Here is a 14,406-nt window from a genome sequence, read left to right as displayed (position 1 = left end):
GCAGAAAGAGACTCACACAAGGTTCCAATAGGGAAATATAGCGTACTGGAAACACAATGTGTTTCCAGTACGCTGTATTTCCCTATTGGAACCTTGTGTGAGTCTCTTTCTGCATCAGCTTCCCTCGTGGATTTATACTGGTTCTTAGTTTAGCATTGTGTTTCCAGTGCACTGTATTTCCCTATTGGAACCTTGTGTGAGTCTCTTTCTGCATCAGCTTCCCTCGTGGATTTATACTGGTTCTTGTCTGATGAAGTAGGTTGTAATTGATGAAAAACGCTGTATGACTGTTTTGCGTTTCATGTCTTGTGGATTTTGTGACCTACAATAAACTTGGTTTATTATCTCAGCTGCCCGGTGCTTGACTCTTCCTCTACTCAGTGCTTTGGGTTGTTTACTGGCTGAAAAAGCAGCTTTAATTAAAAATAAAATAAAAATAAAAAGGTGAGCGTTTTCATGCCCACTTTAGCACTTGTTCAGACCAACAAAAATGATTAAAAACAGCTGTCTTAAATAGCCAGTACTTCAAATAATCTCAATCACATGATCAATGATTTAAATTATTTAAATAAATCATGAGCCTTTTTTGTCTCCCACTGTTCTGTAAAGTTTTTGATGTCTCCCAAACATTGTCTGGGGGCAATGTTCTCAAGCACTCTAAATTTAAATTTGTGTACATCTCCCTCTTCCTGTACATATCTTGCTAGCTCATTCCTTAAATCTTTATTCCTAGTGGCTTTTAGATGTTCTCTAACTCTATCCTTTAACAATCTGTTGGTCTTACCTATATAAAAACATGTACATGCTTGGCAGCAAGCTCAATAAACAACACTGGCAGTAGAGCAGTTGGCATTGACCCTAAAGTCAAACACCTGATTAGTCACAGGATACATGAATGTATGTATTTATTTATTTATTTATTTATTTATTTATTTATTTTACATTTGTTGACCGGGCTAGTCTAATTGGATACATGTCCATTTTCAGTAGAGGCCCAGGGAGAAAAGCTCCATAAAAAGACATCCACAAAAACAGAGCAGTAAACTACAATCACAGGATATAAAGACATGCATAAAAACAGAGCAGTAAACTACAATTACAGGATACTTGTAAGACAATAACAGGTGTTCCATTCCATTTTTTTTTTAGTGCAAGAAGAAGAAAATAAAGAGAGGATTTAGAAAGGTGGGTAGATACCAAAGCAAAGTAATAAACAGGAACAAGAGGACAGGCCAGATTATAACAGAACTGGAAGAATTAGTACAAGGGTAGTGAGTAAAGATAAGTCAGAAAGAAGGCCAATTCAATTGTTCCTAGTTGCAATAAGAGAATGTCAAATGTAGTGGCCTTAAGTGGCTGTGAAGAGAGATATAAGTGGTATAGTGGTATTACTGCTATCTATACACTGACAAAAATTACATCCACCACATGGCATTGTTCCCCCTCTGTATTTGCCCTCCTACCTTCTGTTTCTTGCCATAGCATTACAGTCTCTTCAGAGATTGTTTATTCTTAAAGACAAAACATGGAAGTTGACCTACGATACTTCCTATCTTGCAAGCCCCTCTGCACCCACACACCCCACCCCATTTTAATATTCTCACTCCAAGATCGCACTACACTGGGGAAAAGGGAATTTTCCCTTATCTGCACCATAGTACAACTGGCATACTTATGTGACAATGCTGCTTTGGTGAAAAGCATTTTCGCGTAAGTATGCCTGCCCATTCGTGATTCGGTAAAAAGTGCGTTCGTGCAAGAGTCCTAGACATATATATATATATATATATATATATATATATATATATATATATATATATGTAGTTAAATATATGGGTGTATATTCAACTAAGGAATGCTAAAAAGCTGAAAAAAACCCAAACCGCACAACAGTGAAAATAAAACAACAAATTTCACAAGTATTGAAAATGGCAAAATCGAAAAATAAAACACCAAATTACCAAAGCCGGCCAACATTGCACACACAACCAACCAAAGTGGGAGGCTGAACCTCCCCCAAATCCCCCCAACTATATATACCAACTCTGAGATCGGACTACAGTAGGGAATAGGCAAATTGAAAATGTTTCTCTTCACTTACCTTATGCATCATGTTACTTCCCGGTTGTACACAGGGGCTTTTTTTTTTTTTCATTTAATAATAATCTAGATGTCACTGTGAAATGATATGGCACAGGTGTTTTACTCTGTTCAAACCATCATTTTAACACTTCAGGTACATTTTTTTCAGATTTTGTTTATGTTGAATTCGGCTGTCACTGAGATAATTCAAGGCTCAGATTCTATATTTTATTCTGCAGTTTTGTGGATTATGAATCACACTCAGCAAATTATTTTGGTGTGTGTCTCTACCTAAACATGTCATTCGTATATAACCTGGTGATTTGCAACTGGACCTTCCTACTTAGTTTCCACTGGAGGTGTCTTTCTGGTATGTGGTGTGAGAATGTTTGTACACATAAGCCTTACACATTGCAAGATAGCTGTACAACTCTCAAACCTACATTTTAACCAAATTAAAATTTGCCTATTGTTTACTTAAAATTAATGTATGTTATGTTATGCTATGCTGCTTTACATTACATTATGTCATATTACGATGTGGTGTTCTATGATATGCTGCAATGTTACGTCATATTATGTTATGTTATGTTTTATTTTATATCTAGTGTCAGTAAATTTCTGATGCTAATGTTAAATTATGTTTTTTTTCTTCAAAAGAGATGGTCCAGACAGCAACATTACAAACTACAAACCCAGATCTTTGAAATTATCTCTAGCAAGTGGTTTGACAGAAATTCCTAATTAAAATATCAATCTCAAACAACAGCAAATGAGTAGGACACAAGGAGTGTTAAACTTTTCATTTCATACCAGCTGACAATCTACATATACCGCGGTGGTGGTGCTGCGGTAGCATTGTCGCCTCATAGCAAGACGTCCCGTTCGAGTCTCAGCTAGAGCGTCTTTTGTGTGGAGGCATACGTGAATGGGGCGTGCCTTCATTGAAGGTTGTGCGTCAGGGCTGGTAACCCGGTATGTAAACATCCACTATCAATCATTAGCAGACCGGAGTTCCGCTGTGGCGACCCCTAACCGGGAAAAGCCGAAAGATACAAACAAACCAGCTGACAATCTACAGGCTTGAGGCAAAATGCAAACAGATTTGCTTCCAACACTGCTAGATTACAGATAACAAAAATGATCACTTCCAAATTACAGTGCAACAGGGTCCCACTGCATGGCAAATAACTCCTTCACTGCCAAGCATTTAAGATGCTAATATTTGTTACCCTAGTCTACATAAGGGCTAATAGTAAATTCATTTTATGACTTGCACTCAGAATCATGAGAATCCATTCAGGAAGATTCCAAACAATGTTAATATCATTAATGTAAGGTCTGGTTAAGTAACTCTTAACCTGCTCTAAATTGTAAGGACGTGTGACTGTTCCATTCAACCTTCCGATATTAAATTATCTGTCCAGGGAGTTTTTTCCTTCTCTTTGCTGTTTTAATGTTTTTTGCAAAACTAAAGGGATTTTTTTTCAAAATATTGCAGTTTACTTCTCTTTGAAATTGACAGTAGTTTTATGTCACTGTCACAGCCTGCAAACAAAAATAATGAAGGACAATTTCAGACCTCAAATGCATAACCTTTAAAAATGAATAAGTACGGTGCTCATTAGAATGCATACCTGTGCTGAGGTCTTCATGTTGGCATTGTAGACAATGTCTGTTAGCTCACAGTTAGATTTTATAGACTGGATTTCCTGTGCCCCTTCCACTTTGAGACTCAGGTGTAGCATATAGGTTAAGTCATCTGCATTGTCTCTAGGTATGTTTCCAATAACACTTTTGCTTGGGCAATCTGAAATGAAGAACATTATGTTAAAGGGATCTGTCCATGGTATGTTTGTGGTATCAGTTCTGCCTAAATATTCTGAAAAAAAAAGGCAGACTAAGTTAAGCCAGTCACATTTTGTAACAGGTACTTATAAGCTGAGATGCATTATGGGTCGGAAACCTTTTTTTTTAAGGTATAGTATAGTGTCCTATAGCAGAAATTATTTCTAGATAAAGAAAAGTGAGTCAGAACTTACCTGAACTCCAGAGTTCCACTCCATGGCTAAAAGAAACAGTTAACCTTAGATGCTCACTTGTACAGCTCACTTGTACAATGTATACTGGTTGCATTAGGAACAACTGAAATGCATTTCACCTGTTTTTAGTGACTAATGGATGCTGTTCATGGTACAGTTTTCCTGGGAGTTAACTTGAAACTGGAGCCAACTACGAGTTATTTTGTCTGTAAGGAACTTTGCACATAACTGACAAAGGAAGTGCAATAACAGGTTCCACAACTGTACAGGTTGTGCCACAGTTAAACAACTTAACTCCTTGTGTCATAATCTGAGCATTTTAACTTTTCTGTCAGTTTTCATTGTATGTCACTTAACAGTTCATATCAAAAACTGTATTTGTTTTTTGTATTATTTTAAAGACTGTAAAATTATTGTTAAAATGTTTTTTAATATTTTAGAGCTTTTCTCCCTTGGCCTGTGCTGAAAATGGGCACCTATCCAGTTGGACATTCCTGGTAAACAAATGCCAGTAAACAGATAAATAGATAAAAACACACATTTCAGTGCAGTTTCAGAAATAATGCCTATTATATTTGTTGCTTTGTTAACATATATAAAGCAGCAGTGCACATGAGGTAAAGCTTAGTATAGACTACTTGTTAATATTAAACTCATCATATGAATTATTTCTTTAGAATTGCTAGGTTGGTGTTCACAGAGGGGTAATACAATGGACAGATAGTGGGGGAAGGGGAAACATGTAGGGTGTAGATGATTCAAAGACACTGATAGCATATAAGTGTAATGGTAAAAAATGTGTGATATGCAAAACATGCAAATGAATACATAATGGCATGTTAATGAGAAAATCCTTGCAGATGAACAATAAGAAATATGCAAATGCAGAAGGCTAAAATGGTGGACCAGTTTATAGATACATAAAATGGCAGTGCTGTGCACCAATGCTACCATATTTTTTAACGCCTTTATTTACAGAGAGCATGATGGGGACCATATTAGAATAGTAGCAGCAGTAACACAACTGCATGTGGCGGTAGCTGTCACTGGAGTTAGTGCTGCCACCCATGCCAAGCAGGAAGCTACAGGCAGTGATTCGCATACCAGCATCTGACAAACCAGCAGATAACTGACTGTTTTGCAATAGATAGGGATATATGATGGAACCTAGTCAAACTGCGTTATCCATGACTGGAATTGAAGGGAATGCATTGTATGCCCTTTCCTGTAAACAAAAAGGTATGTGCAACAATATTCTAGCTACAGAGACTTCCCAGTGACCTCTGGGGGACATATTAGATTATTGCAAACTTCCACCTTGAAGATATATGCCCAATTCCTTGATGTAATCCCACAACTTGTGGAGTGGCATATCCAACCAACACCACGCACGCATTTTATGAGACTGTACATTTTCCTGATGTCCTGGGTGCCACAGAATGCTCCCACTATAACATGCTTTAATTGTCAAGTTTTAATGTTCCCTCCAGGGAGTTCACATGATTCACACATTTTGCATATGCCTGTACTATAACAGTTTCTGTCAGATGATTCCCCACAGGGTTACCTTGCTGGTAGGTAAATGCACACACACATACACACACACACACACACACACACACACACACACACACACACACACACACACACACACACACACAATGTCAGACAGAATGGGCTGTACAGCAGTGGCAGCTGGTGACTTCAAATCAAAGGGGGGCTGCAGGAGACAGCTGAATGGGTGGGGGCAAGGGGAAGGGGTGTGACCAACTGGAAAGGGGAGGAGCTATGCTCAAAACCACAAAAACTAACTTTAATTAAATACTCTGCCCTGGGTGGCAAACCATCATTATGAGAGTCCAATCAAGACAAAAATAAGCGTAGAAGAATAAAAATATTTCAATGCATTGGCTGCATGACAGCTTACTTAATATCTAGATGGAAACAAAAGGTTGTGAGGCATGAAAAAATAAATTACTTTTTAAATACATTACTGGAATGTCAGTCAAAATCAAGTGTAAGAAAAACCAGAAGCACTCAACTCAAACCACTTCTCCTTGCACTGCAGTTCTAATTATAATTTATATTCAGCTTTATTAAAGTACCAAGTAACATGCTGAAAGTAGAAATCTCTGTGATGCCCCCACTTGTAAAAATGTTTCTTATCCAAAAAAGACCTGCTGCCTGACAACTATCTACTTGTTTCATGGGGAAAACATGATCAAAGTAAAAAATGAAAAGCAAACAAGAAACAAGCTCAAGATACATTGCTTAAATGATTACTGTACAGGTTATGGACCACACATGATTGGCATTCAGTTTAGTTTACGGGTAAAGTCTGTAGAGATGACTGGAAGTCTCCAACAAGTGTAATAAGCTTTTTAAAATAATGGAATCCTGTCCTTTAATACCCAAGGCTTATACATTATCTAGTCAAGTATTCTCTGCATGGCAACAACAGAAAGACTTTCAATGTTGGCAATTCTTTAACAGTATACTTATTAAAGCTTACTTGCATCTCATGATCTCAGACAAGCTTACCTTATGGTCATTAAAGCATTGCTACTTAAACACAGAGCAACAGGAACTTTCTGAGAAATAAGCATAAATCTGAGTAATAAGCATAAATCAACAGTACAAAAATATGACAGAAACCAGACCGTTCTGCAAAATCAAGGACAGATGAAAAGCCACTGTAGTACTTCTGCCTACCTTAGATGGGGGGACACACTGCACATTTACACTGCATAACTACTCCTTGCCTTGCTTGGACACATCCAGAGTCACTAAATGGGGGAGTGGGGTGCAACAAGTATGTCACAATTTCAAATGTCTCTGGCTGACTGTGATGGCCCTGACACATTTGTCATACCTCTCAACCTCAGTGCAAGAAATCTGGACAAAGCCATACACAGAAGTGGGACAAAGGCCCAAAAATAAGGACAACTTTTAAATATTGCTCTAATAAACTTAGAAAGATAATAGAATAGGTCTTGCATTAGTATGAATTTTCTGAAGGATATAAAATCTGAAACTCAAATGTCTGTCATTATTTTCTAACTTCAGTTTTTAGTGATTTGTCACTAATTTGCCAAAAAACACAGTTTTATGAAAAATGGACCAAAAATGTGATGCAAAAATATAAAATAACCACACAATACAGCTGGGAACCTGTCAAAGAAGGGACACTTTAATATTAGTACTGCTAACTTGAGCAGCTGACAAAATAAAATAATCTACATGCATTTCATGTAATCTATAACTTTGATTATTACAGTTATTTCTTAATTGTAAACCCTCCATGTTTTCTTCCAAAATTGCTATTTTGCGGAGGGATTATTAGGGGGAAGAGCAACATTTTGAGCCAAAATCGGGGACAGTTGAGAGGTTGGCTATGCCTAATTCTATAAAGCAATTTATTTGCATGTACCTCTCAACCTGTTAATGCAGTAAATCTGAACAAGGCCAAATATATTGGGGGAACATATAAACAGTACTAAAAATTGCTCTTGTATAAATTGAGACAGTTGATAGAATAACAGTTCTTACTTTAGCATGTATTTTTCTGAAGGTTATGAAGTCTGAAACTCAGTGTATCATTTAGTGACTTAATTCCTAAATGATTTATGAACCTATGAACCTATTTGCCAGAAAACTACAAATTTTACGAAGAACAAACCAAAAATAAGAAGCACAAATCTATTTATTCTTTGAAAATCTGGACAGTTGGGAGGTTTAGTTCAGCTGGGCCTGTCTGAGTTTAATGCCCTTCCCCCCTGACAAAATCATGGTTGAATGGAGCCTCTGCAGCCATTCCAATGAACCATTACTTGGCTATTTCACTCCATTTACCATAAACACTAATGTGCTTACTGCTTTACTTCTGTGATGAGTTGGACTTCATTTGAAAGTTTTATTTTGTATTTTACAGCACAAACACTAAGTCATCTGCTAAACAATGCAATGTAGTCTCACAATGAAAACTTAGCATTAAAACTTCTCTGCCCTTGAAACTCACATTCATTGAAACAACATTGAAACCCACATTCAAAGAAAATACATTTTGCCAGTGGCAGATAAAGATTAATTTTGGGCTGTTTTCAAATCATAGGCCCCTTACATATGAAACATACATGTGCTCTTTGATACACCTTCCTCATTGTACTAAATTATATTCCTTGTACAATACAGTACAGTTGTTAGAGGGCATTTTAATTTTTCCAGTAAGCAATGAAACAAAACACATGCACCCATAATGGCAAAACTGCCCAGTTCAGAACATTTATCACAAAAGTTTACTCAGACTTCCACAGTCCACCATTATCAGTACATATGCACAATTCTACAGTCCACCATTATCAGTAAATATGCACAATTCTACAGTCCATTATCAGTAAATATGCACAATTCTACAGTCCATTATTATTATTATATGCACAATCTCTGAAGAAGTAAAAGTCATCTAAATAATTCCACATTAAAGAAATCTGTAACTAATGAAGAGGTTGCTGCTAGCAAACACCTTTATATTTCATGGTTTCATTGAAAAATAAAGCGTCTGTTGCCCCTCAGGAATAAATTGCTTATATTACATTAAAAAAATGATAACCAAATAATATTGCAAGAGGAAATGGATGGCAAACTGATAACAGACTCATAGTTAGTATCTTCACCAAGGAGAACATTCTCAGTACGGCAGCATCCACCCCTTGTGGGAGTAGAACCCACAGCCTTCTGCATCAAAAGCAAGTGCACAACCTATTGTGCTATTAACAAGGAAAACTGACTTTACTTAAGCAACACTAAACTTCTGTTCCCCTGCAGCTCTCAGCTTCTTGTAAAATCTACTCAATACTCAACTGCATCTCAACTTCTCAGCACAAGAAAACTGCAAAAAGCCAAAATGTATTTGGGGGGGGGTTAAAAGCCCAAAAACCAGGGACACATTAAACATTGCTTGTATAATCTTGGAAAGTTGCTAGAATAAAATGCTGTGTTACCACCACACATTTTACTGCCAAGGTCCCTGTGCAAAACAGTCAGAGCAACATACCACTACACCAAATCAGCTGCTTTGTGAAAGAGAAATGCTGTGTTACCACCACACATTTTACTGCCAAGGTCCCTGTGCAAAACAGTCAGAGCAACATACCACTATGCCAAATCAGCTGCTTTGTAAAAGAGAGGAAGACTGAAACTTAAATGGCTATCATTTAGTGAATTCAGTTCTCACCATAGCTGTCAACCTCTTAGTACAAAACACCTGGACAAACCCAGTAATGAGGGAATACAGCCCTCAAACATATTCAGTGAATTCAGTTCTTACCATAGCTGTCAACCTTAGCACAAAAAACCTGGACAAAGCCAATAATGGGGGAATACAGTCCCAAAAATAGGAACACATTTCAAATATTCATCTTATAAACTTAGAAAATTGCTAGAATAAAAGATTGTGTTACAGTTGTGTTACTATGTATTTTCTGAAGAACATGAAGTCTGAAATTCAAATGCCTGTCAGTTTTACTGCTGACAGAACAAAAACAATTTTCAGCAGAGACCCAGGGAAAAATACTGTAGACATGTCTTTGTAAAATGACAGGGTACCAGAGCAAATCCACACAAACACAGAGAGGAGATGCAAACTCCACACAGAAGGCACCCCAGCCAAGAATCAAACCAGAAAACCTATAGCTGTGAGGCAGCAATACTACCACTGCACCATCAAATATGCAAGGAATTAAATATTTAGAAACCTGAAGTCTGAAATTCAGATGCCTGTCAATTTTATTTAACATTTGTTAATCAGGACAGTCTGACTTGGAACAAAAAAAAATTTCAGCAGAGGCCCAGTAGGAAATAATGCAGACATGTCTTTGTAACATGGGAGAACACAAAAGCAAACCCACACAAACACAGGGAGAAGATACAGACCCCACAAAGAAGGCACCCCAGCCAAGAATCAAACCTGAGAACCGGCAGCTGTGAGGCAACAATGCTACCACTGCACCATCAATATCAAGCATTGCAACATTTGCAAACCACAGATATTATGAGGAACAGATCAGATCAAATATGAGGCAAAAATCTGCAATTTTTTTTTAATAAATGGTGGTGGGTAGGGAATTCAGGTCTTTAACACCTGCATACAAAGTACAGAGTTCAAGCCTGAGGTATGCCCTACCACACACACACACACACACACACACACACACACACACACACACACACACACACACACACACACCTGTAGTAGCAAACCACAAAAACTAAATATACTGCCCTGGGTGCCAAACCGTCGTTATGAGAGTCCAATCAAGACAAAATGAAGTGTAGAAGAATAAAAATATTTCAATGCACTGGCTACATGACAGCATACTTAATATCTAGATGGAAACAAAAAGTTTGTGAGGCATGAAAAAATAAATTACTTCTTAAATACATTACTGGAATACCAGTCAAAATCAAGTATAAAAAAACAAGCTTCTCGTTGCACTACAGTTCTAATTATAATTTATATTCAGCTTTATAAAAGTACCAAGTAACATGCTGAAAGTAGCAATCTCTGTGATACCCCCACGTGTAAAAATATTTCTTATCCAAAAAAGATCTGCTGCCTGACAACTATCTACTTATTTCATGGGGAAAATATGATCAAAGTAAAAAATGAACAGCAAACAAGAAACAAGCTCAAGATAAATTGCTTAAAGGATTACTGCACAGGTTATGGACCACACATGATTGGCATTCTTTTAGTTTACGGGTAAAGCCTGCAAAGATGACTGCAAATCTCCAACAAATGTAATGAGCTTCCGAAAATACTGTAATCCTGTCCTTTATTACAAATGCTGTCATATGCATTTCAATACCTAAGGCTTGTACATTATCTAGTTATGTAAATAGTCTCCACATGGCAACAAGAAAAAGGCTTTCAGTGTCGGTAATTATTTAACAGTATGTTTATTAAAGGTTACTTGCATCTTACAATCTCAGACAAGCTTACCTGATGGTCATTAAAGCATTGCTACTTAAACACAGAGCAACAGAGCACTGCGACAGCATGCATTTTCTGAATAATAAGAAACATAAATCAACAGTATAAAAATATGACAGAAAACCAGAACATTCTGCAAAATCAAGGACAGATGAAAAGTCACTGTCGTAGTTGTGTCTACCTTGGATGGAGGGATACTCTGCACATTTACACTGCATAACTGCTCCTTCCCTTGCTTGGACACATCCAGAGGCACTACATGGGGGAGTGGGGTGCAACAAGTATGTCACAATTTGAAATGTCTCTGGCTGATGGTGATGGCTCTGACAATCATACCTCTCAACCTGAGAGCAAGAAATCTGGACAAAGCCATACATAGAAGTGGGACAAAGGCCCAAAATAAGGACAATTTTTAAATATTGCTCTTATAAACTCAGAAAGATAACAGAATAGTAGTAGGTCTTAGTGCTACACAATAGTGAAGCAGGAACAGTTGGGTCTTGGGTGACAGTGAACCAGTTACTTCAGTTAGGAGGGGGTGAGACTCCAATTTTCAGTTTCTTTGATTTAATTTAAATAAAATCTCAGTAGAATCACACAATACAAAATATGTTACATCCAAAAATATAGAGACAAAGCTATTTTAACATTTTTTTATTTTCAAACTTCAAAATAATATAGACATTTTAAATTCTAAAGATGACATGTAAAATTATTTACAAACAAATTATACTTATCAGTTATAAAATAATTACTAGATTCAAAATATATGTAATTTGCTTTTTTGGTACTGACATAAATCCTTCAACATTATATCAATAATCCCAACACATCAGTGTAACAAATGTCAAGTCATCCACTCTAACTATATAACCAAAACAATTTTCATATCTGTTAATACATCTATCTAATCGCCTTAGCATTTGTATTCCTCGATCACCTACATCTGACATGAGCTACATGAAAACATTGCCAGTCATACTAAACTGTTTCACTTCCAGTACACAAGGCAGTAATGTGCATATACAAAAAAAAATGTCCATGTCTATAAATGTGAACATTAATCACCCAAGTCTTCTTCTATACACATGGAAGAAGACATAACTGTACTGAACATCTCTGAAAAATTTTACGTGGGATATAGGGACAGGAGGGCAACAAACAGCTGAAGGTACAGTTTGCAATGGACCAATCAATCAAACAGTTGGAAAAGTGAATCATGAGAGCTACAATACTTACTTTACTTCTGCATCACCTTCACTCTGTTCTTCTTCTAACTTCTTTTCTTTCTTCTTCTTTCTTCTTCTGTTCTTCCTTCAGGCTAGGCTAGCACAGGCTGCACAGCACAGATATTACCACCCAAATAAAAAAAATTAAAAAATCCAATACCAAATTAAATTATTAATAAAATCGGACTCCTTGCTTAATCACAGTAACAAATCAATCCACATTCCGCAAGCCCACAACTGACTGATTGATTCTCACTCTTTTCCCAGCACATAAAGCCCGGGAAGGGAGCGACAACCAATCAGCAGCATTTAGCCCAGCAAGCACGTCATGACGTGCCTGCGGACGTCGCAGTCCGAGCCCCTTCCAATTCTATGTAGTTTGGAACCGCATAGACTTCTGGGCATCACAATGATGCCTTCATTACTCCTCTGGGCTGCAATGAAAACAAAAAAAAAAAGCTGTTTAAAACCGCCGCAGCCCGAGGCGGTTAAAGTGCGCATGCGCGTACTTCTGAGTCGTGGACTCGAAGTTTGTTTTAAACAAAAAAAAAGTTTTTTGGTTTTTTTTTTTTACATTTTTTCTCACACTTTACTTTTTAGCTGAGGGGGCTGCAGCCCGGCAGTCCGATGCCACGAGCTGCCCCTGACCAACATTATGCTAGTAGAACACACTGTGAAAGCAAATGAGGATAAATGATATGGTGTAGTGATTCAGAAATGTATAAAAATTGCACGATCATTCATAGCCACAAGTGAATTTGATAACCAAGATTTCTTGATAAGGAGAGAGTGAGACTGAGCTACAACTGTCTTAGCTGATCCAACTGGATTGCAAGCCGAAAATTCATCCCTGGTTTGGCACCTATGTCTCTGATGCAAACAGGTAACCTGTAAATGGTTTATCTCCCAGGCCCAGGCTTACACTTATTAAGGGTATCAGAACTCATCAGAGATTTGGGATTCATGGGTAGGCTTAAAAAGGCTCTTGTGGTCGTTAGCCTAGTAAATACCTATGAATCTATGAACCTCTGAACATATGTTAGTTACCATTCCTGCAACCAGTGCCAGTGACAGAGCACACCACTGCCCTCTGTGTCACAGGAGAGGCCAGTCACTCTTAAAAACCTGTCATCTCCACAACAGGAATATAACTGACCACTATCATATGGACAGAGACAAATTACAGCAGCTGGTACACATGTGATGTCCTCAATGGAATCTGGTTGGAGAATGATATACTGATTCCTGTGGATACTAAGGTATGAGGGTCTTTGACTGTTCGTCCTTACAGCATGCAGTTGTGTAGCTCACAACATTTCTGTTATACCAAATGAGATGATTAAGGGTAAATGTCTCTTAAATTGCAAATTAAATCAATGGATACTATACTAAAATTGAAGTGAGGCTGATGCCTGACCATGGACATGATGCATAAATGACTGCGAAGCACAGTATGCATGCATGGACAGATGTTCCATATGCCTCCCGGTAGTGAGCCCTGCAAAGTTGCAGCTACATTAATCAGTATGATGACCACAAGGAGTGCTATAGTGTAACTGTGAACAGTGATGTGGGGTGAATGAGGTACATGCGTGTATGTTAGTAGGTCTTTCACACACAAAACACCATCCCTGCATGTCATTCATCTCTGCATGGCTATTAATATTATCATGCACTGCCACACTGCCTTATGCCTGTCAATGTACATATTGTAATACTTGGAATACACATTGATGTGATTTTGTTAAAATTCTCTTCAGGAGAGGGACTCTGAGGATGCTGACTGTGGAAAGGGTGCCCTATAGATCAGGAAGGAAACTAATATCTTTCTCTACTTCCTGCATAGAGACCATCAGAATAACTTACTGGTGAACTCTTATGATGGTCTTCATAGAAAGTGGAAGCCTGGCACTGCCTTGTCAGGACAGTGAGTGATATTGCAGCATCACATGCAGTGGTGAGCAGTGTAGACATAAGTATAATGACATGAAAGGGAGGCATCATGACCTTCTTAGCCAATGGGAACAGGAGGTTAACAACATCCCTCAGTGTTCTACAGTAT

At 37.7% G+C, this 14,406-nt stretch overlaps 1 protein-coding gene across 1 annotated transcript in view; it reads right to left on the bottom strand.

The window, feature by feature from the left end:
* LOC122809688 (von Willebrand factor A domain-containing protein 5A-like) overlaps positions 1–14,406 on the bottom strand; it is a gene marked incomplete in the record, with an annotated part of 1,061,360 nt that overhangs the window by 991,087 nt on the left and 55,867 nt on the right. Inside the window, 1 exon segment of the mRNA XM_044081364.1 lies at positions 3,720–3,892. Coding sequence (XP_043937299.1) covers positions 3,720–3,892 — 173 coding nt within the window.

Source organism: Protopterus annectens, chromosome 8.part0 (genome assembly GCF_019279795.1).
Source record: "Protopterus annectens isolate FY-2018-M chromosome 8.part0, PAN1.0, whole genome shotgun sequence".
Lineage (NCBI taxonomy): Eukaryota > Metazoa > Chordata > Ceratodontiformes > Protopteridae > Protopterus > Protopterus annectens.
Note: the sequence above shows the minus strand (reverse complement) of the source record. Positions and strands in the feature narration are given on the sequence as shown.